Source organism: Schistocerca nitens, chromosome 3 (genome assembly GCF_023898315.1).
Source record: "Schistocerca nitens isolate TAMUIC-IGC-003100 chromosome 3, iqSchNite1.1, whole genome shotgun sequence".
Taxonomy (NCBI): Eukaryota; Metazoa; Arthropoda; class Insecta; order Orthoptera; family Acrididae; genus Schistocerca; species Schistocerca nitens.
This window is the reverse complement of record NC_064616.1, coordinates 437,833,248-437,861,048: the sequence shown is the minus strand read 5'-3', so window position 1 is coordinate 437,861,048 and position 27,801 is coordinate 437,833,248. Positions and strand designations below refer to the sequence as shown.

Below are 27,801 nucleotides of genomic sequence, written 5' to 3'. Positions count from 1 at the left end.
TGGCGGAAGACCGTGACTTACACTGCCACTGAATTAAATTCGCTGAATATTATCCAGGATAAAATCATAAAATGTTATCAGTGAACACCGTTCATAGATGCCAAACATGCAATGTAATCAAATGTTCGAATCTGTGTGAATCCCTAAGGGACCAAACAGATAACTTATGCTGAGAACAACACACACGCCCATGCCCGAGGGATGACTCGAACCTCCGGCGGGAGAGGCCGCGCAGTCCGTGACATGACGCCACAACCCGCTCGGCCAGCGCGGCGCAGTGTAATCAGTGTTGTTTGTAGCTCCATGGCAGGATAAGCACTTCCCTCTACCAGATTCGGTCCCCCTTGTTAGTATTTCTATGTACTCAGGAAATGTGCAAGGTTTTAGTATTTGAAAGTAATGGGAGAAACACCAGTGGCAACGTAGATCGGTTATTTGCGAATAAAGCCGTGTGGATCGCTTTTCGTACTTACTTTAGTTTTATTACGACGTTTGGGCTACTGCTGTCACCAGAAAAAGACTTATAACTCGTAAACAAATTCCGGTGTTAGCGGCAGTAAAAATTACGTCTGGTTAGACATTGGTTTTGTTGAAGCTGACACTGAACTTTGTGTTATGAGTTTTATGTTTTGATCTGATGATAGCAGTAACCAAGACGTTGTAATTGTTGTGTACAGCTTCATACCCAACTGTAAGGAAATGTGGGCTACAGAGTGGTGAGCCAACTGTCGTCGTAGGAAAACTGGACAGAAGCAGCAATGATTAGCGAACGTTTTAGCACAGTAAACAGGAGATTTACATGCATTTCTCATTACAAATAGGACAGCAAGAGACAGAGTTCAGCTCTCAATGTCAACAAGGAAGAGGTCCTCTGAACTACAGCACAAAAGATGCTGCTAGAGCCGCGATTAGACGGCGTCTGCATAGCATTACATAGCGAAAAGGTTACACGTGCGTGTTGTGTTTGGTGAGTGGCTGCTACCAACCATTCTATAGTGCCGCAGCGTAGGACTCTCGTAGCCCAGAACCACGGGAGGTGTGGCTCAGTGGGCGCACACGATTGGCTCCTACAGGTCCCACACGACCGCTATGGGCGTCTGACGGAAACTTGCATTTCCATTGCCGGTTTTGACGCTCGTTGGGTGGTATCAGCGTGCGCTGTCACAATAATAAATAACAAAATTCAGTAAGTGATCTAGACGGTTTTATTTGAAAAAACTCCACCATGGTTGTAGACCTACAGTATTAAAGGGATTTATTTCGTTTTATAATTATTAGGTTTGTTCAAATGGTTCAAATGGCTCTGAGCACTATGGGACTCAACTGCTGTGGTTATCAGTCCCCTAGAACTTAGAACTACTTAAACCTAACTAACCTAAGGACATCACACACATCCATGCCCGAGGCAGGATTCGAACCTGCGACCGTAGCAGTCGCACGGTTCCGGACTGCGCGCCTAGAACCGCGAGACCACCGCGGCCGGCTATTAGGTTTGTATCAAATCTGGGGGCGTGCTTGGAAAGACTAATGTTTAAAGCTACTGCTTACAGCAAGCTGAAGATTCGGGTTGGAATCCCATCCCAGAAAAAATTTTCATTACGTCGAAAGTTGGTCGCTATATGTGCAGTATTGTTGTCTGGCCAGGACGTAGCTGGCATGGACCAGTCGTGCCTGCACGAGGGCCTGCCCGCCGTGCCCGGGGGGCTGCCGCTGCTGGCGGTCCACGCGGCCGTCGACGGCGTCATGCTGCTGCTCATGCTGGCGACGAACGCGTCCATCGTGGCGGCCATCGTCCGCCAGCGCCGCCGCCTCGCCGGCGTCTCCTTGTCGGCGCGCTTCGCCGCCAACCTCGCGGCAGCGGACGCGTTCGTCGGCGCTGCCACCGTCTTCTACCTGTCCTACCGCTACGTGTGCGCCTCGCGGGTGGGGCTCGGTGGCTACAAGTACACGTGCGTGTTACGCTTCGTGGTCGTCAGCAGCGCCCACATGACCTCGGCCTACAGTCTCGTGGCCATAGCTGTCGACCGCTACATCGCAGTTGTGCACGCACTCCGCTACAAGGAAATCATGAACGTCAGGTACGTATAAAACTTTAGAGACCGACGCACTCAGTGCGTGATTTTTATTTACCTGTTATCTACACTGTTCAGTCAAATCTTCATGACCGCTTAAGGGTACAGGAACCGTATGCAGAATATCTGAATTCAAAAGAGTCTTGATTGCAATTAATTTTTTAATAACAACGCGTTTCGCAATACAGCGGAATGAGGCTTGCTGAGGATGCACATAGGTGGGGCTCAAAGTGGTTCTGCAACAGTCAGCATATTAAAAGCTTACAAAAAAATATCTAACAATGGTCGATTGGCTATAATGAAAGTAAGCGATTACAATTAATCATACCAAAATTTCCCCTAACGAACTTTATAATTAATCCAAGTAGATAAAATAGTGACATCAGCCGTAACTAAATAAAACAGTAAGATAACCATCAAACGTGGACGTCATCCCGATGACTAGGGATAAAAAAATTATTAAAACCCGAGGTCCCGATCAGACTTTAAAAACATGTCGTCTAGGAATGAATCATTCAGAGGCAGGGAGAAGGGCTGATGAGAAAATAGGTAAAACCGAAATGTAACCCATTAAAAGAGCATAACGAAATTTATGTAGAAGCTTTAAGAACTGACATCACTGAGTCTTAATAGCCTTGGTTCCTACCAGTGAGCTGATAATTCAGCAATAATTCGTCGACCGTACACATATGTTTAAGGATTTCCAAATCTTCCAGTAAATCAGCCAAGGTTACACGATTTATTAGTTATTTTTGACTAGGTTTATGCGCCTTCGTCTTATTCGACTTGTGCTTCAGTATAGCGCAGAGCCGTTTTATGGTTTCTAAGATGCTGTAAATGGGAAAGGTCTCTGCCTGTTCATCTGGTAGACGCGTGTTTCAGTGTAGCACACAGACATGTTTTTGTTTTTATACGTTGTGAAAGGAAAATTTTGGGATTGGTAACAGCTCCTTACTCACATTTAGAACCGTGAAGCCAGGACAGTACCTTACTGTCTGATTATTTTGTTATCCCCATAGATAAAATGAAGATGCCTCATGAACGCTCAACCCGTTGTTAATGAAAGAATTAATTGTTTTAAATTAAAAAACTATGACCAATTTCTTCTCAGCGTGTGTGTCTACCTTTGGAATGCAATACAGCTGCCATTCTGCGTGGCATGAATTCAATAACTGATGCTGATATAGCTTAAGTTTTTAAGCAAACCACAATGGTGCGGCCATCAGTCTCCTACTCAGCGCGCAAGACAAGCAGTGTAACCAGTCTTCCTGTGGATAAATTCTGCTTGCAAGTGTGAGAAAGTATTATAAACGTAGGCATAGAATGTAGCTATGGTGTAACATGGTAAACAGCTTTGTATTCACTTAGTGGGACGTGGGAAACAGCCTAAAAACCACAAAGATGCTCGCCAGCAGACAGACACCTCTTCTTAATCTGGGTAGATACGATCAGGGGCCGGCATACCTCCCCGTCCTGGAAGCGGTCGCGTTAACACGTGCAGCTACCCGGGCGGCTGATTCGACAACTCCTTGGTAGTTTTGTGGAGGTATTTTTCACCGGACGTCTATGCACTGGTCATACAATTCCCGTATATTACGGACCGGTAGTTTGTGTGCACAGAGCTGGCTCCCGACAGCAATCCAGTCGTTTCTGATGGTGTTATCGTCAGATGAATTACGTGACCAGAAATCAACACGAATTCACTATCACTCCCTGCATACTTCTGTAACACAGTTCTGACCTTGTTAAACAGATATTTATCCTGCTGGAAGATGTCATCGTCATCGAGAAATACAACCGAGCGAGGTGGCGCAGTGGTTAGCACACTGGACTCGCATTCGGGAGGACGACGGTTCAATCCCGTCTCCGGCCATCCTGATTTAGGTTTTCCGTGATTTCCCTAAATCGCTTCAGGCAAATGCCGGGATGGTTCCTTTGAAAGGGCACGGCCGATTTCCTTCCCCATCCTTCCCTCACCCGAGCTTGCGCTCCGTCTCTAATGACCTCGTTGTCGACGGGACGTTAAACACTAATCTCCTCCCTCCTCCTCGAGAAATACATCAAGCACGATGGGATTGAAGTAGACTGCTGTAATGTTGATGTATACCACAGTCGTCACGATACATTTGATTGCTACCACAGCAGAAGACTCTTCCCCCCCCCCCCTCCCCCCCCCCCCCCGGCCAGCGCCTGTAGCACAGTGCATGTTTAGAAGACCTGTTCGCCTGGATGATGGAGTAGCCTGGAATTGCTATTGATCTGTTGTAACTAGAAACTTAATTTATCCGATCTGGTGACAGGTTTACACTGCCCTCAGGTCCATTTTGGATCATCTTGCGCTTATTAGGATCGATATCGACGTTGGTAGGTGAATCAACATCGGAACATGGCCGCGCGGAGTGGCCGTGCGGTTAGACGCGCCGTGGCAACGGGCATGGGTGTGTATGATGTTCTTAGCATAGACTAGTTTAAGTAGTGTGCAAGTCTAGGGACCGAGGATCTCAGCATTATGGTCCCTTAGGAATTCTCACACATTTCAACATAGAAACATGTAGGTGTCGTCTATCTTGGAGCTCCACATTTAACAACGTACACTGAACAGTTTGCTCCGAAACACTTTTGCCTGCGCCAGTATTGCACTCTGTCGTCAGATTTGTCATAAACTGCCGCTTGTTGTGCTTTAAAGATTGAGCAAGCTCTGTTTCTATTGTGAGGCATGAAAGTCTAACACCTTTTTGTCTACTCATAGTTTCAGCATCCTTCAACCACTCTATAAAGACGCACACGATATTAGCACATGAGCGGCAGACCAGTTTCACCTTTTTCGAAATGCTCGTTTCGAGGATGTAGGCTATAGCAATCAGCCCTTTGTCAAAGTCACTTATATCACTGTGTTTCATCATTTGTGACCCATGTCTTAGTTAGAAATCTCTCATTCGTCTCAGCTCTGTTTACACATAGGTAATAGGTATAAGTGCATGTATTTCTATTGGTGACAAAAGACGGTGTAGTGATCAGCATTACATTAGTATTTATGTCATTTGCAGACTAATAATTATGAGCATTACAAGTCATATGCTTTTAGATTGGTTAGTACCAGCAAGGGCATGCCATCAGTGCTTATGTTTCAAAAATGGTTCAAATGGCTCTGAGCTCTATGGGACTCAACATCTTAGGTCATAAGTCCTCTAGAACTTAGAACTACTTAAACCTAACTAACCTAAGGACATCACACACAGCCATGCCCGAGGCAGGATTCGAACCTGCGACCGTAGCAATCCCGCGGTTCCGGACTGCAGCGCCAGAACCGCACGGCCACCGCGGCCGGCGTTTATGTTTCCTTGGGCAGCAGATCAGATGTTGAAGTGGGGAAGGGTGGACGTAAAACAGTTACACTATACTCACAGGCACTGCGACCACGCAGAAAGAAATCAGATCGTAAAGTTGGTGGCGTGCTTGTGGGAAGATTGTCGCACGCAGAGGAAAAATCAAGCAGAACACAGATGTGAGTACATTTTAACGTACCACATATAAAATTATCTGCACTTACACCCGTTACGACCTGCATATTATCCGTATTGCGTTACATGCCCACAATGGCATTCGATGTTGCAGTGTATGGCGTTCATAATTCTTTGGCTCGTCTTTTATGCATTCAGCCTGCATTTGCAGAAGACATGTTGTTAATTTTATGTTTAGAAATACGAACCTTAGCTTGGATGACTGCTTCTGTATACACTTACAGAAATCTGGATGTGAAATATAATTTTCAAAAACTGTAAAACTCAGCAGTTGTGGATCTCTAGATAGTACGACAGTAGCGATAGGCCATTCGTGAGCTTCAGGGGTCATAACGATTCACTCTTTCGAGAAGTGAAATGGATGGTCAGGATTTAATTGCCCCTCGACGATAAGATAATTAGAGATGGCGCACAAACTCGAATCGAAGGAACTGTCCCGGCACTTGCCTTTATAATTTAGGGAATCCATAAAAAACACAAGTGTTGATGGCCGAATGGGGATTTGCATCTCGTTACTCCCAAACCCCTGAGTAGAATTTACAGAACGTGGTCAACATACTTACGGAGACGATCCGCTGTTTTTCACTCAGTTAGGCTGCACTCACGTTGAAATTCCTATTTCTGGAGGCTCATCTGTTGTTATACAATCCTAGGCACACCTTCCTTCCATAAAAAGGAAAAAAAAAATAGTTTGCCAAATGTTTCCTGCATCACTAGTTACTTATAAGTTTGTGCTTGTTTTTCGTTTTGTCCTGTCGGTTGAGAAATCCATGCTGCAAACAGTGCTTGCTTGCATTTGTCTAGTCTGCCTGCCGCTTCCTTCACGTCACCCGGATTAGCGAGTTACCTCCGTTAGATAGTATCCTTCCTTCATGGTCCCGGCCACTGTGCGACTTGTCAGTAGGTAACATTCATTGCAAAACTTACCAGGACAGGAAAGGGGAGAGTGGAAATCCTAATAGCTTCCGGCGTAACTCCTCAGATACAAGGCTAATTTGCGGCTGATTAATTCCAGGTGGCCACCTGTGTGATATTTATGCAATCAGCCTTATAAATCACAGCTCTTCCCTGAAAGGAGAACGGGAAGATAAGAGTTTAATGTCCTTTCGACGAAGAGGTCATTACAGACTTCTGGGGCGACCACATAAATCTAAATATTAATCTAATCGTTGATAAGATAGGTACCAAACACACATAACTAATCGTAGGAAAGAAAGGTGCTAAGATTCACTTGAAGGATCAGGAAGTAAAGTGTAGTCTACCAACTACTGAGGTATCTTACAAAACCCTCATTTAATTGATGTTTGAGTATTGCTCCTCATGCTTGAGTCTTTACCGGGTAGGATTGATAGACGAGACAAGGAAGAGTCAAAGAAGAGCAGTGCGGTTCGACATGGGTTTGTTTAGTAAGGACGTAATCGTCAGGGGGATCCTATTCCATTGGCATATAGTACCAGAGAGACATTGTGTATCACGATTTGATTTGTTGTTTCAGTTCTGAGAACGTATACTCCCAAATCAACCAACCAATTTATAGCTTCTTCAGCCGGCCGTTGTGGCCGAGCGGCTCTAGGCGCTTCAGTCTGGAACCGCGCGACCGCTAAGGTCGCAGGTTCGAATCCTGCCTCGGGCATGGATGTGTGTGATGTCCTAGGTTAGTTAGGTTTAAGTAGTTCTAAGTTCTAGGGAACTGATGACCTCAGATGTTCAGTCCCATAGTGATCAGAGCCATTTGAGCCATTTTTATAGCTTCTTTCTAAAGATATCACACGAAATATTATGAAGGTAAAAGCAGAGATTTCCGATGTTACATGAATGTTTATCATCAGTACTTATTCCCACATACCATTTGCGACGGGAAGAGAAAATGGCGAAGTGATAGTGATACCCAAGATATTACCCGTCACACACTATAAGGTGGCTGGCAGAGTATAGCTGTGGATTTAGATGAATTTGGGATGGATCTGCTTCTAGCATTTTTGGCCGCAATGTAATATGGGAATTTCTAACGATTGACACTCAGTGCAGTCTCGTAAAAACTTTTCCTTCGCTTTATAGTAATGTTGATACATACAAGACAGACATTTCAGTTATCTCAGGTTGCACCTGATAATTCGCCTACATGTAAACAGAGCAACACTTTCACTCTATTATTAAGCTGTCAGTTTTACAAATTTCCTAAACCAGCTGTGTTGGCTTTGGAATTCAACATGAGCTGTCAAATTCTCTAGCAAACATTCAACACTTAAGATATTCTGTATAGTGATCAGATGACTTAATGTTTAATGACAGCAGGTACGAACTGATCTACTCTTGTAGATCTTGTAGCTGTATTTAAAGAAATATTTCTGTATACAAGTTATAGGTGGAGAGTGGAAGAAAGGAAAGGAAAGGAAATGGAGAGAATCACTGTCAGCTGAATCGGGACATTACGCAGAAACAGAGGCGACCAGTGGAAGTGTGTTCTATACCAGGACTCGAACCCAAGACCTCCTGCTTACTAGACAGGTGCCTTAACCACTGCACGATTCCGGACACAGCGTTAACGCAACTGCGCGAACTATCTCAGCACGCCTCACTGCCGATTCACATTCCCACTGAGCGCCACCTATTTGCAGTCTCTGTCCATTTTCTCAATGTTCGCTCTCTGAGATTCCCAAAAGAGGTCGGACGTATTTGTACATCCGTAATGAAGAAGGTGGATCCATTGCCCAACTAGGCCTATTAAATTAAATGAATATGTAGTGTCTGTTCTCTCGAACGTGTCCGAAAGAACAGACACCACGCATTAGCTCCGTGTGGAGCTGCCGCCTTGTTTGTAAATATTATTCAAGTTATTCCAGCCTCCAGGTATCTAAAGGGTGTCCCATGAGAAATGATCAGTAATCAGGGATATTTCTGGAGCGATCATTCGAAGCAAAATGTCTTGTAAACGTGGGCTCTAAAATACATACCTTGAGAGCTGCCGCCACGTGTTCATCATCGCTGCTGTGAAATACATCTCTTCCACTGAACAAGTGCTCATAGCTCATAAGGTATGCTTTTTAGAGTCCATGTTTACTGGACTTATTTTCATAGAATGGTAGTCCCTGTCATATCCCTAAATGCTGACCATTTCTGCTGGGACATCCTGTAGAGACGGACTCGTAAGGTTGCAGCGATGTAGTATGTACGGTTCGTAGTTCCAACTACAGTAGCTGCAGGGTCTAGGTGTCGCTCATATTGATCACATGGACATAGCCGTTAGTCCTCTACCTGGCTTTTGATGCAGGTTTAATAGTCTGTATTTGATTACTGAAGCCATAATCACGTCAGCTCTCAACTTCAGCTATTAACTTACTTTTTGAACCCAGATTTTGATTTTGGAGCCCTGCTGCCGTCTGTGGCGCTGTGTAAGACGATTCTGGGTATTGTTAGCGGCACTGATTCGGGCACACGTTAAATGATGTCGTACTGTTCCCTCGCCAATGTACTTTCGGATATCGAATCATCTTCGATCTAAGTTTCAAGACACTACATGGCCAGCGACAATGACCTGCCTAGCTTACTGACAGGCTACGACACTTCAGTCACGAATTACAGAGCGAAGTATGTGCACAGTCGTAAACATTCCCTGTCAATAAAACTGGCAATTCTGGGGAACTTCCCCCATAGCAAAACACGAATTGTATTCGAAACTGACGTATGAGACAAAACAGAAGAAATTTACTCTCTGATACTCTCTGGATGTGATTTTAAGCGGTTTCCTATAATACTTTAGATACCGCCAAATGAATAACATAATACACACATCAGAAAAAGTTTTGCATCACCCCGGTTTCCAGAACTCCTGAAGATAGACGTTGGCTGTGGATATTTTATCACAGACACAGTCCCTTTGACTGTTCAGAGATGTCGCTAGATCCGCGCAAAGATGTAAGCAACCATGCTTGAGCAGCACCTATTAGACATAGGAGGTCCGACAGCCGATCAGTTCCAGTCATTCCACCAGTAAAGCGGCTCGTTTTGTCCGAAGTTCAACCATTCCTAGACGGTCACTACCGTTGTTCGATCGCGTCCGCAATGTTACTTGGTGCCAGGAAGGGCTCTCAACACGGGAGTGTCCGGATGTCTCGGAGTTAACCAAAGCGATGTTGTTCGGACATGGAGGAGATACAGAGAGACAGGAACTGTCGATAACATGCCTCGCTCAGGCCATCTAAGGGCTACTACTGCAGTGCATGACCGCTACCTACGGATTATGGCTCGTAGGAACCCTGGCAGCAAAACCATCGTGTTGAATAACGCATTTAATGCAGCAACAGGACGTCGTGTTACGACTCAAACTGTGCGCAATAGGCTGCATGATGCGCAACTTCACTTCCGACTTCCATGGCGAAGTCCATCTTTGCAACCACGAGGACATGCAGCATGGTACAGATGGGCCCAACAATATGCCGAATGGACCGCTCAGAATTGGCATCACGTTCTCTTGACCAATGAGTGTCGCATATGCTTTAAACCAGACAATCGTCGGAGACGAGTTTGGAAGCAACCCGGTCAGACTGAACGCCTTAGATACACTGTCCAGCGAGTGCAACGAGGTTGAGGTTCCCTGTACTTTTGGGGTGGCATTATGTGGGTCCGACGTACGCCGCTGGTGATCGTGGTAGCCGCCTTAACGGCTGTACTATATGTGAATGCCATCCATCGACCGATAGTGCAACCATATCGGAAGCATACTGGCGAGGCATTCGTAATCATGGATGTCAATTCTCGCCCCCATCTTGCACATCTTGTGAATGACTTCCTGCAGGATACTGACATCGCTCGACTAGAGTGGCCAGAATGTTCTCGAGACATGATCACTATCGAACATGCCTGGGATGGATTTAGAAGAGCTGTTTATGGACGACAGGACCCATCAACCATTCTCAAGGATCTACGCCGAATCACCATTGAAGAGTGGGACAATCTGGAGCAACAGTGCCTTGATGAACCTATAGATATATGCCACGACGAATACAGGCATGCATCAATCGAAGAGGTCGTGCTACTGGGTGTTAGAGATTCCGGTGTGTACAGCAATCTGGACCATCATCTCTGAAGGTCTCGCTTTATGGTAGTACAAAATGCGGTATGTGATTTTCATGAACAATAAAAACGGCGAAAATGATGGTTGTGTTGATCTCTATTCTAATTTTCAGTACAGGTTCCGGAACTCTCGGAACCAAGGTGATGTAAAACCGTTTCTGATTTGTGTATTTGTGTTTGTATTACTAGATCTCGCCGCGCGGGATTAGCCGAGCGGTCTAAGGCGCTGCAGTCATGGACTGTGCTGCTGATCCCGGCGGAGATTCGAGTCCTCCGTCGGGCATGGGTGTGTGTGTTTGTCCTTAGGATAATTTAGGTTAAGTAGTGCGTAAGCTTAGGGACTGATGACCGTAGCAGTTAAGTCCCATAAGATTTCATACACATTTGAACATTTTTGAACTAGATCTCTATGAAAGATAAAGAGCAATGCCTCGTTCTTGATAGAACAATGATGTGGGTTCATGAAAGCTATCGTGTCACAGAAAGAAACGAGCACATCCGCCATGAGGAAGTCATCGACAGGCGTGGAAAGTGCAGTTTCCGAGCTACTCGACGAATAACACAAATAAGGTTAAAGTACTGATTCGAGACTGCAGAAGATAGGGAGGTAGGTTAGATTCTTTTTTTCTTTCTCGCTTCGGAGCACGGACCACACAGAGAAAACCACCTACACATGTGTTTTTGTTTACATCCATCAACACATACCTATGTCTTCTACATGCAAGTTTTCATCCTTCTCGTTTAATAAGTACATATTATAAAAGTGGAGGCACGCAAGTATATGCAGGAACGTATATATGTATGTCTGTCTGTATGTATCAACTGAAAACTGAGGTAACAAACCGTGAGAGGTAGCGCAGTGGTTAGCTCAGTGGACTCGCATTCGGGAGGACGACGGTTCAAACCTGCGTCTGGCCATCCAGATTATACTTCCCCGTGATTTCCCTAAATCGCTCTAGGCAGATGCCGTGATGTTTCCTTTCAAAGGACACGGCCGATTTCCTTCCCTATCCTTGACGCAATCCGAGATTGTGCTCCGTCTCTACTGACGGATGTCGACGGGAGATAAAAGCCAATTTTTCTTCCTTCTTTCCTGAGATGAACAAAAGCGATGGGATAGCGATAACATATATACAGATGACGGTATTATCGCGTCCACAGGGTATAAAAGGGCAGTACATTGGTGGAGGTGTCATTTTTACTCAGGTGATTCATGTGAAAAGATTCCCAACGTGATTACTGCCACACGACAGGAATTAACAGACTTTCAACGCGAAATAGTAGTTTGAGCTAGACGCATGAGCCAATCCATTTCGGAAATCGTTAGGGTATTTAGTATTCTGAGATCCTCAGTGTCAAGAGCGTGACGACAGTACCAAATGGAAGGCAAAAAAATGGTTCAAATGGCTCTGAGCACTATGGGACTTAACATCTATGGTCATCAGTCCCCTAGAACTTAGAACTATTTAAACCTAACGACATCACACAACACCCAGCCATCACGAGGCAGAGAAAATCCCTGACCCCGCCGGGAATCGAACCCGGGAACCCGGGCGTGGGAAGCGAGAACGCTACCGCACGACCACGAGATGCGGGCAAATGGAAGGCATTATCTCTCACCACAGACAACGCAGTGGCCTTCGCTTAACCACCAAGAGCAGAAGCTTTTGGGTAGTGCTATCAGTGCTAACAGACGAGCAACACTGCGTGAAATAACCGCAGAAATCAGTGTGGGTTGTACGACAAACGCATCCGTTAGGACAGTGCTGAGAAATTTGGTTCTAATGGCCTATGGCAGCAGATGATCGACGCGAGTGCCTTTGGTAACCACACGACATCGCCTGCAGCACCTCTCCTGTGCTCGTGACGATATCGGTTGCACCCTAGACTACTGGAACACCGTGACTTGTTCAGCTGAGTTCCGATTTCAGTTGGTAATAGCTAATAGTAGGTTTTGAGGGTGCCGTTGACGTCACGAAGCCGTTGTCGAAGTTGTCAACAAGGCACTCTGTAAGCTGATGGTGACTGGTTGTGTTTGCATGTGATGAACTTAGTCCTCTAGTTCATCTAAACCAATGGTTGAATGGTTGTGTTCGGCTCCTTGGAGACAATTTTCGGCCATTAATGGGCTTCATGTACCCAGAGAACGATGGAATTTTTGTTGATGACAATGCGCCATGTTAGCCTGCCACAGTTGTTCGCGAATTGTTTAAAGAACACTCTGGACAATTCAAGCGTATTAATTGGTTATCTCTTTGGCCCGACATCAATCCCATTAATCACTGATGGGACATAATCGAGAAGTCATTTCGTGCATAAAATCCTGCTCCGGCAGCACCTTCGAAATTATGGATGGCTGAAAAGGCAGCATGGCTCAATATTTCTGCAGGGGACTTCCAGCGACTCGTTAATTCCATGCCACGTAGACTTACTGCACTATGGAAGACAAATGGAGGTCCAACACGTTGTTAGGAGGTATCCCATGACTTTTGTCACCTCAGTGTATGTATGTTACGTTCACCATCTCCCCCAATTGGTTGATTTCTGCCAAACTTGGTACACATTTCACTCACTGTCCGGAAAGAACCAATGTGGGTGAAGAACCATCTAACTCGCAAAAGAGTGGCGCTGGGGCTGAAAGAGTAGCGTTGCTCATGTCGCGCAATATAGGGAGGCTTCATTCGTTCAGTATTTGAGAATGACAGCACACAGTAATTTGGAACCATGTTTACACAAAATGTCCATCCTATATGACCCTTTTTCTCACTGACACACGCCACAAAACGGTGAAAGAATAAAAATTTATCGCTTACTACATTTTCCCCGTTCATGCAGTAGAACTGTCGCATCAGGCAAAACCTTATAGTTTATTACTTATTTACTGTTAACTCTATTTGTAACGCATTTTACAGACGGCATTACCATATACCACTATATGTACCTGCAAAAATGTATCGCTATACGATACATGGTTCAGGAGATATGACGTCATAAAAACTGTGATGCATGAAAAACTGCCACTTCATATATGTGGTTTTAATTTATTGCGTCTTTATTACTGTTTCTATTCGCAACAAATTTTGCAGGCAGTATCCACATGTTTCGCTGAATGTTCGTGCAAAAGTATGTCATTTTATGGCACATATATCACGAGATATGATGTCAAATAGTGAGATGCGTGACAAACTGCTGCATTTTGCATGACTTTTCAAAGACACTATTCAAGTATACCACTAAATGTACCTGCTAAATTTTATGGCTGTGTGAAACATGCACCGGTGTCCAAAATTAAAGCAGCGAACCTCTATTTCACCTTCTTGTGTCTAATTCACGGCATAATCATACACACTGTCAACAGATGTCCGTACGATGGTGTTCTGCGCGGAAGGTGGCATTCCGGTCGATGGAGAACCACGCTAACGATGGCACTAGGGCACCTATCAAACGGGGCAGCGTTTGCGACTTAGTCCTACATCCACAATAGCTGTGTACACAGTCAAAGTATGGCACAAGGAAGACGCCTATCAGACTCTCTGCTGTGGAGGGCCATGAGAAGAATAGAAGAAATGGCTCTGAGCACTATGGGATTTAACTTCTGAGGTCATCAGTCCCCTAGAACTTAGAACTACTTAAACCTAACTAACCTAAGGACAGCACACACATCCATGCCCGAGGCAGGATTCGAACCTGCGACTGTAGTGGTCGCGCGGTTCGAGACTGTAGCGCCTAGAACCGCTCGGCCACTCCGGCCAGCAAAAATGGAAGAAGGACAGTCGCAAACCGATGTGGCCGAGGCTGAAACAGTATCCCGAAGATCCGAAGATCAGGGCAAGGCCGACCACGTATGATATCAAAAAGAGAGGAGGGTTATTTCGCTGTAAATACACGACGGTACCCCCTTAGTACTGCATGGCAACTGGCATCTGACCTCGCAGGGTCCGCTGTACGTGTTGTATCGAGATAAACGGTGAAAGAAGGCTTCGGCAGAGTATCCTTTATTGTTGGAGAACTGCTGTGTGTGTACTTCTGATGCGTTTTCGTAGAAGGAAACGTCTAGAGAGGGGTCGTCAACATACCACGTCGAATAGTGGGTCAATGTTCTTTTTTCGGAGATGAGTCCCGATTGGGTCTGGAGACTGATTCTCCTAGCATTCGTATCCGGAAGGAACGTGGAAAACGTTTTCGGGACCCAAAAACTGTGGAAACAGATCGATATCGAGGAGGATCCCTTACGATGAGGGCAGGAATTATATGGACCTGTCGAACACTAATTCTTGAAATTGTAGTGGTGTATCGGGAAGGTTTCAGATCTTGGGACCTTATAAGCCGTTGTTGCGAGGTGGTGTGGACCCAGATTTCGTATCGATCGACGATAATACTCGACCTCATAGAGAACGGGTGGTTGATGTTTTCATGGAAACGGAAAATGCTGCAAGCATGGCGTCACCTGTTCGCGCTCCCGGTTTGATTCCCATAGAGCATGTCTGGAATGCACTAGGGAGACAGGTTGCATCACGTCAGCAACTAGCAACCGCTCTCCAAGACTTGTAAGCAGCTGTGCAGGAGGAATGGGCGTTATTGCCTCAACACGAGATTGATGTCGTCATTCATAGCATGCTCCGTCGATGTCGGACCTGCATTGCTGGCAGAGGTGGTCACACCCTATACTGAGCTCATTCATCACTTGTCAGAATTTGTGCGCAAATCCGTTAAGTGGGAAAAAACGAGAAAATTTTCGTTTACCGTTATACATGTAGCAGCTATATATGTTCTACATCTGCATCTACATCATACTCCGCAAGCCACCTAATGGTGTGTGGCGGAGGGTATTTTCGGTACCACTATCCGATCCCTCCAACCCTGTTCCTCTCGCGAATATTGCGTGGGAAGAATGATTGTCGGTAAGTCTCTGTATTGGCTCTAATATCCCGAATTTTCTCCTCGTGGTCAATACGCGAGATGTATGTGGGGGAAGTAATATGTTGTCTGGCTCCTCTTGGAAAGTGCTGTCCCGAAATTTCAATAGTAAATCCCTCCGTGATGCACAACGTCTCTCTTGTAACGTCTGCCAGTGGAGTTTGTTTAGTATCTCCGTAACGCTCTCTCACCAGCTAAACGATCTCGTGACGAAACGCTCCGCTCATCGTTGGATCTTCTATATCTCCTCTATCAATCCTACCTCACAGGGATCCCAGATAGATGAACAATACTCAAGAATCGTGCGAACGAGCTCCTTATAAGCCACTTCTTTCGTGGATGAGTTACATTTCCTTAAGATTCTTCCGTTGAATCTGTATCTGGTGTCTGCTTTTCCTGCTATGTGTTTTATATGGCCATTCCACATAAGGTCGCACTAGATAATTACGCCAAGACATTTTACGACAAACGCTGTCTCCAGCTGTATGTCGTCAATAGTGAAGCTGTACAGTAGTGGATTTGTTTTCCTACGTGTGCTCAAAATGTTACATTTATTTACGTTCAGGGTCAACTAACAGAGTCTGCACCATTCATCAATTCTCTGCAGGTTGTTCTGCAAATTCTTACTATCTTCTGCCTTTGCTACTTTGGTATAAACAACTACATCATCCGCGAATAGCCTTAAAGAGCATCCGACAGTTTCTACTAGAGCATTTATGTATACTGTAAACAGCAACGGTCCTATCACACTTCCCTGTGGTACTCCGGATATTACCTTTACATCTGCCGATTTAGTTCCGTTAAGAGCGATGTGTTGAGTTCTATCTGTAAAATAGTCTTGAATGGCAGATCTGCTCTCCTTAAGCTCGTATTTTTTTCATTAAACGTTAATGCGGGACGGTGTCAAATGCCTTACTAAAATCAAGAAACACGGCATCAACCTTAACGCCGTTGTCCACTGCATTGTGGATATCATGGAGGAGCAGAGCGAGCTGAGTTCCGCAGGATCTCTGTTTGCGGAAACCTTGCTGATTTTTGTAAAGGAGCTGTTCATTTTCCAAGAACGTCATAATTCTTGAACGTAAAACATGTTCCATAATTCTACAACAGATAGACGACGATATAGGTCTATAATTGTGAGGATCTGTCTTACGGCCTTTCAGAAAAACGGGAATGTGCTGCGCTATTTTCCAGTCGTTAGGTATTTATCTTTGCTCAAAGCGATCTACGATAAATTACTGCTAGAAGGGAAACAACTTCTTTCGCATAATCCTTATAGAATCTTAGAGGTATCTCATCTGGTCATTAATCCTTTCCACTACTAAGCGATTGTAGCTGCTTTTCAGTTCCGCGTTCGGTTAACTCACTATCTGCCATTTCGACGTTCGCACGACGATTGAAAGGAGGGACAGTGTTACGATCTTCGACTGTGAAACAACTTCGGAAGACCGAATTCAGTATTTCGGCCGTCTCTCTGTTATCTTCCGTTTCGGTGCCGGTGGGGTCACTGAGATAATGAATAGATGATTTTGACACACTTACTGATTTTACATACGACCAAAATCTCCTAGGGGATTTACTCAGATCGGTTTACAACGTCTTACTTTCAAATTCATTGAACGCTGCTCTCACTGCTCTCCTTACGCTCATTTTCGCTTCGTTCAGCTTTTGTTTGTCAGCTAGGTTTTTACTTAAATCTGAGATGAAGAGTTCTTTGTTTACGTAGCGCTTTTCTAACACCGACATTAAACCATGGTCGATCTTTCGCGTCCCTTAAAACCTTACTCGGAACATACTTGTCTAGGGCATATCGAACGATGCCTTTGAATTTTTTCCATTAGTTCTTCACATATTCGTCCTTATCGCCGAATATTTGATGCTCACTTCTGAATTATTTTGAAATTTTTGTCCTATCACCCTTGCTGAGCAAATATATCTTCCTCACTTTCTTAACATTCCTTGTAGGACCCGTCGTCATAGATGCTGCCACAGCCTTATGATCACTGATATCTTCCTCTACGTTAACTGATTCGACAAGTTAAGGTCTGTTTTTTTTCCAGGAGGCCTAAGACGTTACCCCCACGAGTTGGTTCTGTAAATATCTGCTCAAGGTAATTTTCGGACAAGACACCAGAACAATGCCACACGATTCTCTGTCTCTGGCACCAGTTTTGATGGCATAACACTCCCAATCTATACCTGGCAAGTTGAAGTCACCCCCTATTACAGCGGCATGATACGGAAAATTGCTAATGATATTCTGCTAGCTCTGTCTGCAGCGTTCTACAACTACAGATCCTGACCCAGGTGGCCTATAAAAGCATCCGATCACCATTTTTTACCGTTCTTTAATATTCAATTTCACCCAGACTAATTCACATTCGTAATCCGTAATAACATCGCTAGATTTTTATCGAATATTTTACTGCAATAAACACGCCTCAACCATTGGCGACTAACCTATCCTTACGATAAACATTCCAGTCTGAACTTAGGATTTCATTGTCACTGACGTCTGACTACAACCATCTTTCTGTTCCCAAAATTATCTGTGCATTATAACTTTCAATAAGCGATAATAATTCTCGGACCTTTCTGAATTCTTTGCGTTGTTTCTACTTTACTATCACCTATTTATACCGTTTCGTGGCAAAATAAACGCAACCTTGAAAAATTTCCGCTTGATACGTTAATTCTGGACAGTAGTGTAGTTCACAAGATGTGACGTCATAAACATTGAACTGGGTGGAAACGTAACCGCAAGGTGAGATTCGCTAGAGATACAGGTGAAATATGTGTACAAATACGTGTGAAATATGTTAAATATATATGAAGTACATTGGAATTGTGCGTACACAAGCAAAGCAGTGGATAAACGCTGCTCCTAAACCCCTGGATCGATTTTAGGCATTCTTGGTACAGGTATTATTTACTATCTAGAAAGGAATATTTTGTGGACAAGAACCAGCAACGCCCTATTGAGAGGAGGTGACGGCTTGGAGAGAGAAGGGGAGTGGAGGGGGTGAACAGACAGAGGGAGTGAAGTAGGAGATGCAAAGAAAGGTATGAGTAGGAGATGGTCACCGTGGGCGAGCAGATAGATAGATAGGTGCAGATGAACAGAGAGAGATGCAGAAAGAGATAGAGAGTGGAGGGTGGAGGAAGTGTGCAGAGTGAGAGAGGGAAGAAGAGATGGACATAGTGATGAGGATGGAGGAGAAGGACTAATAGATGACCGAAATAAATACATACCTGGGCAACGCCGGGCACTCAGCTAGTCTTTCGTTAAAAGTTGGAGTCCATTGTGGAAATTTTTTATAAGTAGGCTCTCGGTTATGTAAGTTACTTCGTTAAATTGTTTGTACATAGGGCAGTTAGTGCAATTAGAAGAATCGACGTTGATTTTTACTGTCATAGAATGCCTTTGCAGTTTAGACATAATTTCATTCCATTCCCAGTAGCTGATTACTAAATATAAGTAATTATCTTTACAAAGTAGTACTAAATACAGTGATAGACAGCAGGCAAGAACATCTTGCTCTCTAGCACTAGAGGAACAAAAATTAATTTGTTACCCTCTAATCTAATGATTTTTCTCCATACATTAATAAAGGGAAACTTGAGCACATTTCATTTAAGAAGATCTTACAACTCCTCTTCATACTCTACTTTCCTTATACTACAGAGTATTTCTTTTTTTAAATGTAATGTCGAATCGTTTTATTCAGCGTCTGCTTTCGTTGTTTTGAGACTCGCAACTCGAACAATCCTTATCTGCACTAATACGCTAAAGTTTCGTTGCAAAGAAAGTACACCAGAAGACTAGCCCCACTATTAGCAGTCATGAAAATTGTGACTTTCGTTCTAGTCAACATAAGGAAGATGTTCTCTCACATAACGTCCCGCTATCACTGATGACTTAAGAACGCTGCAGTACACTTAGCTCATCTGTTGAAACTCATTAGATGTAATGCAATGTAAAATTTGCAATTTGTATGTTAGGAATGACAGATTTTATGTTCTACGTGAGTCACTGGTAAAAGTTCAAAGATATTACTAAACATAACATTGATATTTGAATTACAATTAGTTAACTGTTGAAACTGTTACATTAAAATTAATTGCTGTCACTAATCACACCATACAAATATTGAATACTTGATGAGACTTACACTTTGGATCTCTCTAGAATGTCATTACCAGATTTTTTATTTACTGAAGGCATGATTAGATACTGGAGTAAATATATGAGAATGTATATTGGAGTAAATTTGTGGGAGTGTTGTGGTAATTAAATATATACTATAATTACGATTTATAGCACGTTATGTGAAATAATTTTACTAAAATTTTTCCTAGGTTACTGTATGAAATTATTTAATACGTTTACTTTCATGCTGCAAGTAGCTTTTATTGGGATGACTTCTTGTGATGTGCCAATCCTCATAACCCTTTGTCACAATATGGCCTCGAGGACTTGATTTAAGAGTGGATCTCAAGCATTTCATTGGCGTGATTACGTAATTGTCACTTCGTTGGCTAAGATGGACGTACCATATGAAGTCTGTTGCCACATCCGTGTAAGTTAATGGTGCCTCCGTCAGCCTGTGTTTAGTGATGACTCATCTATGACCGCTTTTCGTGGGTTAGTCCCACCCTATTTCATATTCATAGCAGGCAGTGTCTTGTGCAGTTAAGTGTTTCTGTCCCACCTAATTGGCTCATAAACGAGATGTAGCAATGTCGACGTTTTAAATGCTTTCTAAGAAGCATCAAAACTGCCTTCATCAACTCAAATGGGTCGACTGGTCCGTCTCTGAGAGGCTAACCATATATTTGACTTGACACGACAAGGGATGAATTAAATACATAAACGTGTAAACGACTCACCGTAAATATAGAATGAGAGTAAAATTTATCACGTGCTTCCATAAGTGCTCTAATGATATAATCAGTAATAAAACTTGCTGTAGGGTATTCAGTTGTGAGTGATACTGGAATACACTGTTTCAGAGTAAACTTATCAGAGGTAATTATTCTAAGCTAGAATTTTGGAGTACTTGCTTAATAAGTTTCTGATTAACTAAATAAAAAATTACTTCCTTTGTTGTCGAGAGAACTAGCAGTACTGTGCGCAAACTAGAGCAACTGAGAAGAAACTTCGGACACAGTTCAACGGTGCTTATATTATTAGTAAAGGAGCAGGAATATTCAGATTTTTCCACTTAGTCCCAAAGACGTAAGACTTTGAAAGAGTATCTAAATTTATTAATATTTTAATAGGACTGTGCTGCTCCGATTTTCAGTACACTATGTGTGCAAGTGCGTCACGCTGAGTAGTTATCAGCTGACGCTTACTTTTAGTGTGGCTACCACAGAACCGAAAGCACCAGTGAAAAAAATCATTCTATCTTTAGCAACTTAACTCCTATGTCTTACATGATAACTGAGTCACTAAGATACACAACAAAGGGTTCAGAGCGCTCTAAATTATTCTGTGGTTGCTTTAATATTGTGATCCTACTAACGCTACACATTTACCAGCAGCTAGGGAGAAATTTGTTTTATCTTGAGTAGAAAACTCCATTACATAAGATGTCACTATAAACACGTCAGCAAGTTAGCCCAAAACCACAGAAATGCTTCGTGGATGCTCGTCAGAGAAACCCATTACGCGAGCTACAGCGTTCTGCGCCAGCGTCGGGTCCCAGAAGTCATTAAGACGACCAAGTCAGTCTCAGCAGTTGTTTTCCATTCGCTGCTTCTGCACCGCCTCTCACCGTGTTCCACTTTAGCAGTTCCAAACAAAGCTACTTAACCGCATGTTCGACAAATGTCATTTCCATGTTAATCGGTTCTTCAGACGAACTGATTTATCGTCTTACCGGGCAGGTCTCCAACCTGCCCCTCAAAAAAACATGAAACACACAGAACGAGGCTTACACGAGGCAAACGAGTTTCCTGCCTTACGTTAACTGGTGGATGTTGAAGCGGTTAAGTCACCAGAACCACCAAATCATGCAGTATGTGTACAAGCAACAGTCTTCTTTCCTTTTGTAGTGCCTTTGTTGCGAATCGGTTCAGGGTCGATATGACTGTTCGCGAATTTGGCATGGCTGATTTAAGGAGTGGCCGAATACCCTTAGTTTCGTCAGTCCCTTACCATCCGTGGCGGAATATGTGTACCCAAACTTTTTGTATGTAGTGTTATTCGTGTTAGTTCTCTAAACGTTTACGAATGGTGTAACTTTGGCGTGATTAGGGTACCAGCCCGTAATTCACTTGCTGGGATGTAGGAAACAGCCTAGAAACCACATCCAGGCTGACAGGCACACCGACCCTCGTCGTAAATCCGCTCTCCGGATTCAATCAGGGGTCGCCGCACCTCCCCGTCCCGGAAGCCGCTCTATAACACACCCAGGTATCCCGGTCGGTTTATAATAATAATAGTATCAACAATAATCTAAATAACAACAATAATTTATGTAACCGTATCCATTCACATAACAAATTTAATATGTTTCATTTGTTATAACACTACGCATATCGATGTTTCGTCCATCACCTAGTTACACATTATATACAGAACTGTCAGACAATATATTTCGTACTCTGTAAAATAGATCCTACCTTACTTTAACCTATTGTAATAGTCCATTTATTGCAACGATGTCTACCCAGTGTTTGTCAGATGCTGTGTGGCTTCTGCGGTCCTACTAATTTCAATAATGCTGAAATAGATAAAACAAATTTTCAGCATTATGTGTCAATACAGACAACACAAGTAACAAACTGATAGTATTACCTAAGCGTACAGAATGTTTCAAAAGGTTCATCCTATTTCACAAGATCATGCATGAAGACAGAAAAAATGGTTCAAATGGCTCTGAGCGCTATGGGACTTAAATTCTGAGGTCATCAGTCCCATAGAACTCAGAACTACTTAAACCTAACTAACCTAAGGACATCACACACACCCATGCCCGAGGCAGGATTCGAACCTGCGACCGTAGCGGTCGCGCGGTTTCAGACTGTAGCGCCTAGAACCTCTCGGCCACCCCGGCCAGCTGAAGACAGAAACTTGAGATGATTTTCAACTTATGCTTTTAAAGTAAAATTTTATCGTGGGGACAATTGTTAGTTTCTGCCGGTAGGGGGTTTCCTGGTGCAGCTCTCTCATTCTTTCATTACCCAGTATGAGTCGAGTCTTGATGCCGATAAAACAGGAAAAAGTCGAGTCCTGCAGTCACTGTGTCGTCATATGCAAGTCAATTATATCACGTTTTAGTCTTATAGTCATATAAAGAAATTCAGTACAGAGTAAGACCTTATTCAGAGTATAAAAAGAGAGTAATAAAACTTAAAATTGAAACTTCCTGACAGACTAAAACGGTGTGCCGGACCGAGACTCGAACTAGGGACCTTTGCCTTTCGCGGGCAAGTGCTCTACCAACTGAGCTACCCAAGCACGACCCACGCCCCGTGCTCACACCTTTAACTCCGCCAGTACCTCGTCTCCTACCTTCCAAACTTCACAGAAGCTCCCCTGCGAACCTTGCAGAACTAGCCCTCCTGGAAGAAAGGACATGGCTTAGCCACAGCCTGGGGGTAGTTGAAATTTTCTCTCTACAGCGGAGTGTGCGCTGATATGAAACTTCCTGGCAGATTAAAACGGTGTGCCGGACCGAGACTCGAACTCGGGACTTTTGCCCAGGCTGTGGCTAAGCCATGTCTCCACAATGTCCTTTCTTCCAGGAGTGCTAGTTCTGCAAGGTCCGCAGGAGAGCTTCTGTGAAGTTTGGAAGGTAGGAGACGAGGTACTGGCGGAATTAAAGCTGTGAGGACGGGGCGTGTGTCGTGCTTGGGTAGGTCAGTTGGTAGAGCACTTGCCCGCGAAAGGCAAAGGTTCCGAGTTCGAGTCTCGGTCCGGCACACCCTTTTAATCTGCCAGGAAGTTTCATATCAGCGCACACTCCGCTGTAGAGTGAAAATTTCATTCTAAACTTAAAATTATTTGAAAAACCCAATGCATTCCACTTCAGTCAGTTACTGAAAATAAGGGCCCCGCAATGAATTGAAAATGACTCACTGACAGTGCTACTCAGTACAGTACGCAGTGGGTACTCTGAAACAGTTTACTTTAAATGGAGAAAATGGAAATGAGCGTTTGGCGTCATTGGCAGGGAGGCCCGTTGCTGCAGGTCCGGCCGCCTTGGTGCAGGTCTTATTACATTCGACGCCACATTGGGCGACCTGACCGCCGGATGGAAATGAAATGATGAAGACAGCACAACACCCAGTCCCTGAGCGGAGAAAATCGCCGACCCAGCTGGGAATCGAACCCGGACCCGTAGGACGGCAATCCGTCACGCTCATTTTTTATCTATATTTTTCGTTGAATTAGTTCGGAGCGGACGTCCGATGACACTCGTTTAGGTTCTACGTTGATCCATTCACTCAGTTTTTATTTACAGGGGGTAGCTAAACCTCTGACACAACACGCTGAGCTACCGTGCCGGCATAAAAATCTCATGTTGTTCGCTTTCGTTCGTTGCATCTGCTCGGGGCGGACGTCGTAAGACGCCCGTTCGTCGTTGATCGGTTAGTTCAGTTGTTTTATTACAGAGGGCAGCTAACCCTCTAACCGAACACGCTGATTTACCGACCACTCAGCTATCGGGGCGGACACATTAAATTATCACGCCAGATTCGCATGCGCGGGAAACAGTGTCAATGGCAGGACAGACTGTCAGAAGTAACAGCATAAGGAAAATCTAACGAAGCTACGATCGGTATAAATCAGATAGCAGGAGAACAGCTTTCTCAAGAAACAGATCGTATGACGAAATATGCGACCTATATATGTTACGAGGATTCTGGGGTGGTCATGACATTTGGATGAATTCCCTGTATTTCTTGACAGTTGTGGTACGGTACTTCCTATATGAATAAGAATCATCTTCAACTCAAGAACAAAATCCATTGTTTTACAGGCGATGGGCTGTCATAATCGCAACTGTATGGCTGGCCTCCATACTGATAAATCTCTCACTCTTTGCGTGGAATAAATGGGAGCCTGGAGCTGAATGCGAACTGGACAAAATCGTTCCTCTGGGTTACATGATAGCAGCCGGGATCGCAACCCACGGCGGCATCATCGTGGTCGTGGCACTGGTGCATTACCGGATTCACAGGTTAGTCTGCCTATCTAAACACATTCTGTACTACAGTTCTTAAAGGTCGAGTATTTTTCACCCAGGGTCGGGCGAAAAATTTATCATCATTAGATCTACCTGATTAAAATATGAAATACCATTTTATATCCTCCTACATGCTGTGAAAATAAAGCACAATATGCTAATACTGGTGAACATTTATTCCTGAATTGCCTCTGTAACCAGGATTATTTAATTACAGTATCGTTCTGATAGCTCACCAGAAGGTAGCACAGTCGAATGGCGTTTAAAAAATAAATTTTCCTTAACAATATTAAGCAATCAAAAGGGGTATATACCTTGATCTATGCACTGAGAGCACTAGACTCGTATTCGGGTGCAGCTGTTTTCTGAACGCCGATCAGCCGACTTGCTTTACATTTTCTATATTATACAGATGTCATTTGAATCAAACAGTGAAATAATTTATTCAAAGAGACAAAGCCTCGTTTCCTTCACCATCACTCTGCAATTAACCTAATAGTCAGTCTCTAATGGTCTCAAGGTCAACGGGACGCTAAATTACAAACTTTCTTGATATTTCTCTGCAGCGGGATATAACACTGTTGATGGTGACTGTTCCACTAGATATGGACAGAACGGGCTAAGACTCCCTAAGTGCCCGGCAAGAGAAGTACGTAACGAGCCGTCACAAGTTTTCGTCTAGGTCTGTTGATTTTTGAAAAATATCGGTAATTCGATATATCTATATTTAAATACATCATTATTGCCTCTCGATATATCGAAAAAAGAATCTATGTGTCGCGGGAAAAATACCGACGTACCGGCCTATAATAATATCGGCAGCACACTGTAAATATAGTGCCCATTTTAGAGCTTTATAATGAAGTATTTTATTATAAGGTATCCTGTACATCAACAAGCTAGCATCCTGCATGTCCCTCTTAGTGCAACAATTGAAAGGAAAACGATGCGTGTTCACGATTGGCGATAATCACTTCGCTAACAATGGTAACTGTATATAAGCATCTTTTCATTTCTGCCAACGCCAGCGACCTGGCAGTTGCAGTTTCAAAGCTGCGTGGTGAAGCTAAACGTTGCAGTTTCCGTCCGTACCGCCGAGCGCCGATTACGTCACCATTTCACCTCACACGTCCCCACCTACCACAAAGACCAATCTCGCCATTATGATTTTTGTTCACTATTTCCAGAAACTGTTTTTGAAGAATGCCGATGTGGAGAAATAGCACACTACTTGCGTTAAAAATCGTTTTTTAACACAACTTTCTTGTTATTGCTATTTCTTCACATCGGAAATCTTGATATTCCATTCACACCGTCAGCCCTCCCACCCCACCCCTCCCCAGAGCCCAGTAAAATCGGACTTCTTCTTTTGCGCGAGCTACACTTGCTTCACACATTCATATATAGAAAGATTGGACGTAACGAAAGCTAACAAGTAGTAAGACTCCTTCACACAGTGAAAATGAAATTATGCTCTGCCACTGTTTCAAAGGAAAAGCTTCAAATATTTACCGAAAATTGTGAAAAAATATAATGTAAAATAAAAATATCGGCACTCGACATTAACATTTTTATAGCGATATATCAATGTATCTGCGAAAATACTCGCCGATATGTATCGAGATTTTTTGGAAAATATATGGACATATCGATATATTACCAACAGCCCTAGGTTCGTTCACTCTCTCTCTCTCTCTCTCTCTCTCTCTCTCTCTCTCTCTCTCTCTCTCTCGTTCCGACAATCACCGGTAACAATGCAAAAAAGTCTCTCTTCCCAAACTAATTGTTCCTCACAGTGGCATGCTACTGCAGACAGTGGTAGAGCTTCCTCCATGTAATATGACGGTATGCATTGGACTCTTTGCTGACGTTCGTAAAGATGAGCAGATTTACGTTTACGCTGTTAGCGTGCTCATTATTTTCGTAATATTAGGACTATCAATTTCGACATGCGTTAGTGAACTGGTATTGCTTCATAGCTGCTAAACGGAATAAATCTATTATCATCTTCTAACGATGTAGATGTCGTTGTGTCTGCAATCAGAGGACTTTCTGAAACTCGAACACGTATGGTGTTTCGAGTAGAATCCGGGATGAAGCACGTGCTAATTATCATAAGACAAATTTCTTTGGCAGTAATTAAATGCCCTAATAAGTAAATATGCAGAAGAATATAAACATAAACAGGTATCTATCATGAAAAATAGCGAACCATTCATGCGTGTTACAACCATTTTTAATATCTATCCAGTGGATAGTCTTCATCGTAAATAGTAGCTTCTGTGCTGGGAGTGTACTTCACTCACGTCCTTATTGGGCGCTGTTATGTTGGAAGAACCATGCAAAGCGTCGCCTTGAAACTGGACTAGATGGTTTTCTTTCCTATAAGACAGTTTAAATCAAATCAGTCAAGACGGCGGAGCTATGATACTGCCCATAAGCAGGTTTCGGATCTATGTTTACAGCATTTCAGCATTTTACAAGGCGAACACTGGGAACGTTCGTAAAATACGGCTAAGCCTGAAACTAAATTGTCGTTTACCTTAAGTACAAGATACAAATTTAATTCGTCTTGTTATAGCTTCAAAAATACAAACAGGATACATTTTATGAAGAAAGAAGGATCATTACAGCATTATGATTATCATTCTCACGATAACGAGACAAGTAGGAGAGAAAACAAGTTGGAACTGAACGAAGATGAGTCAAGAAGCTCAACATTTTCGTCTTGGTTGCTAGACCTTCTATTGGTACTTATTTTTCTATGGAGGCAAATCTTTGAGTTCTGTATAGTCATGTTTTATAGCACAGAATTCAGTTTGTGTTAATTTCAGGAATGAAATCTTATTCCTAGAACAAAAATGGTTGTAACGCATGTGAGAGATGTTCATTGAAATAAGATTTCGGCCGAGGCAAAATTCCTGTCATGGATTTACCTTCGAAAATATAGCAAGGTCGAATTCCATCAAGCTAAATGTGCCATTTCAGTACAGCACTATCAATGTCACCAATGACTAC

The 27,801-nt window shown here is 43.5% G+C and overlaps 1 protein-coding gene across 3 annotated transcripts in view; it reads left to right on the top strand.

The window, feature by feature from the left end:
* LOC126249621 (adenosine receptor A1-like) overlaps positions 1 to 27,801 on the top strand; it is a 167,005-nt gene that overhangs the window by 112,674 nt on the left and 26,530 nt on the right. For 2 of the 3 annotated variants that reach the window (XM_049951293.1, XM_049951291.1), the window contains exons 2-3: positions 1,645 to 2,078; positions 24,577 to 24,777. In XM_049951293.1, the coding sequence (XP_049807250.1) occupies positions 1,645 to 2,078; positions 24,577 to 24,777 (635 nt within the window). The remainder of the gene's footprint in view (positions 1 to 1,644; positions 2,079 to 24,576; positions 24,778 to 27,801) is intronic. The other variant, XM_049951292.1, reaches the window with a different exon arrangement.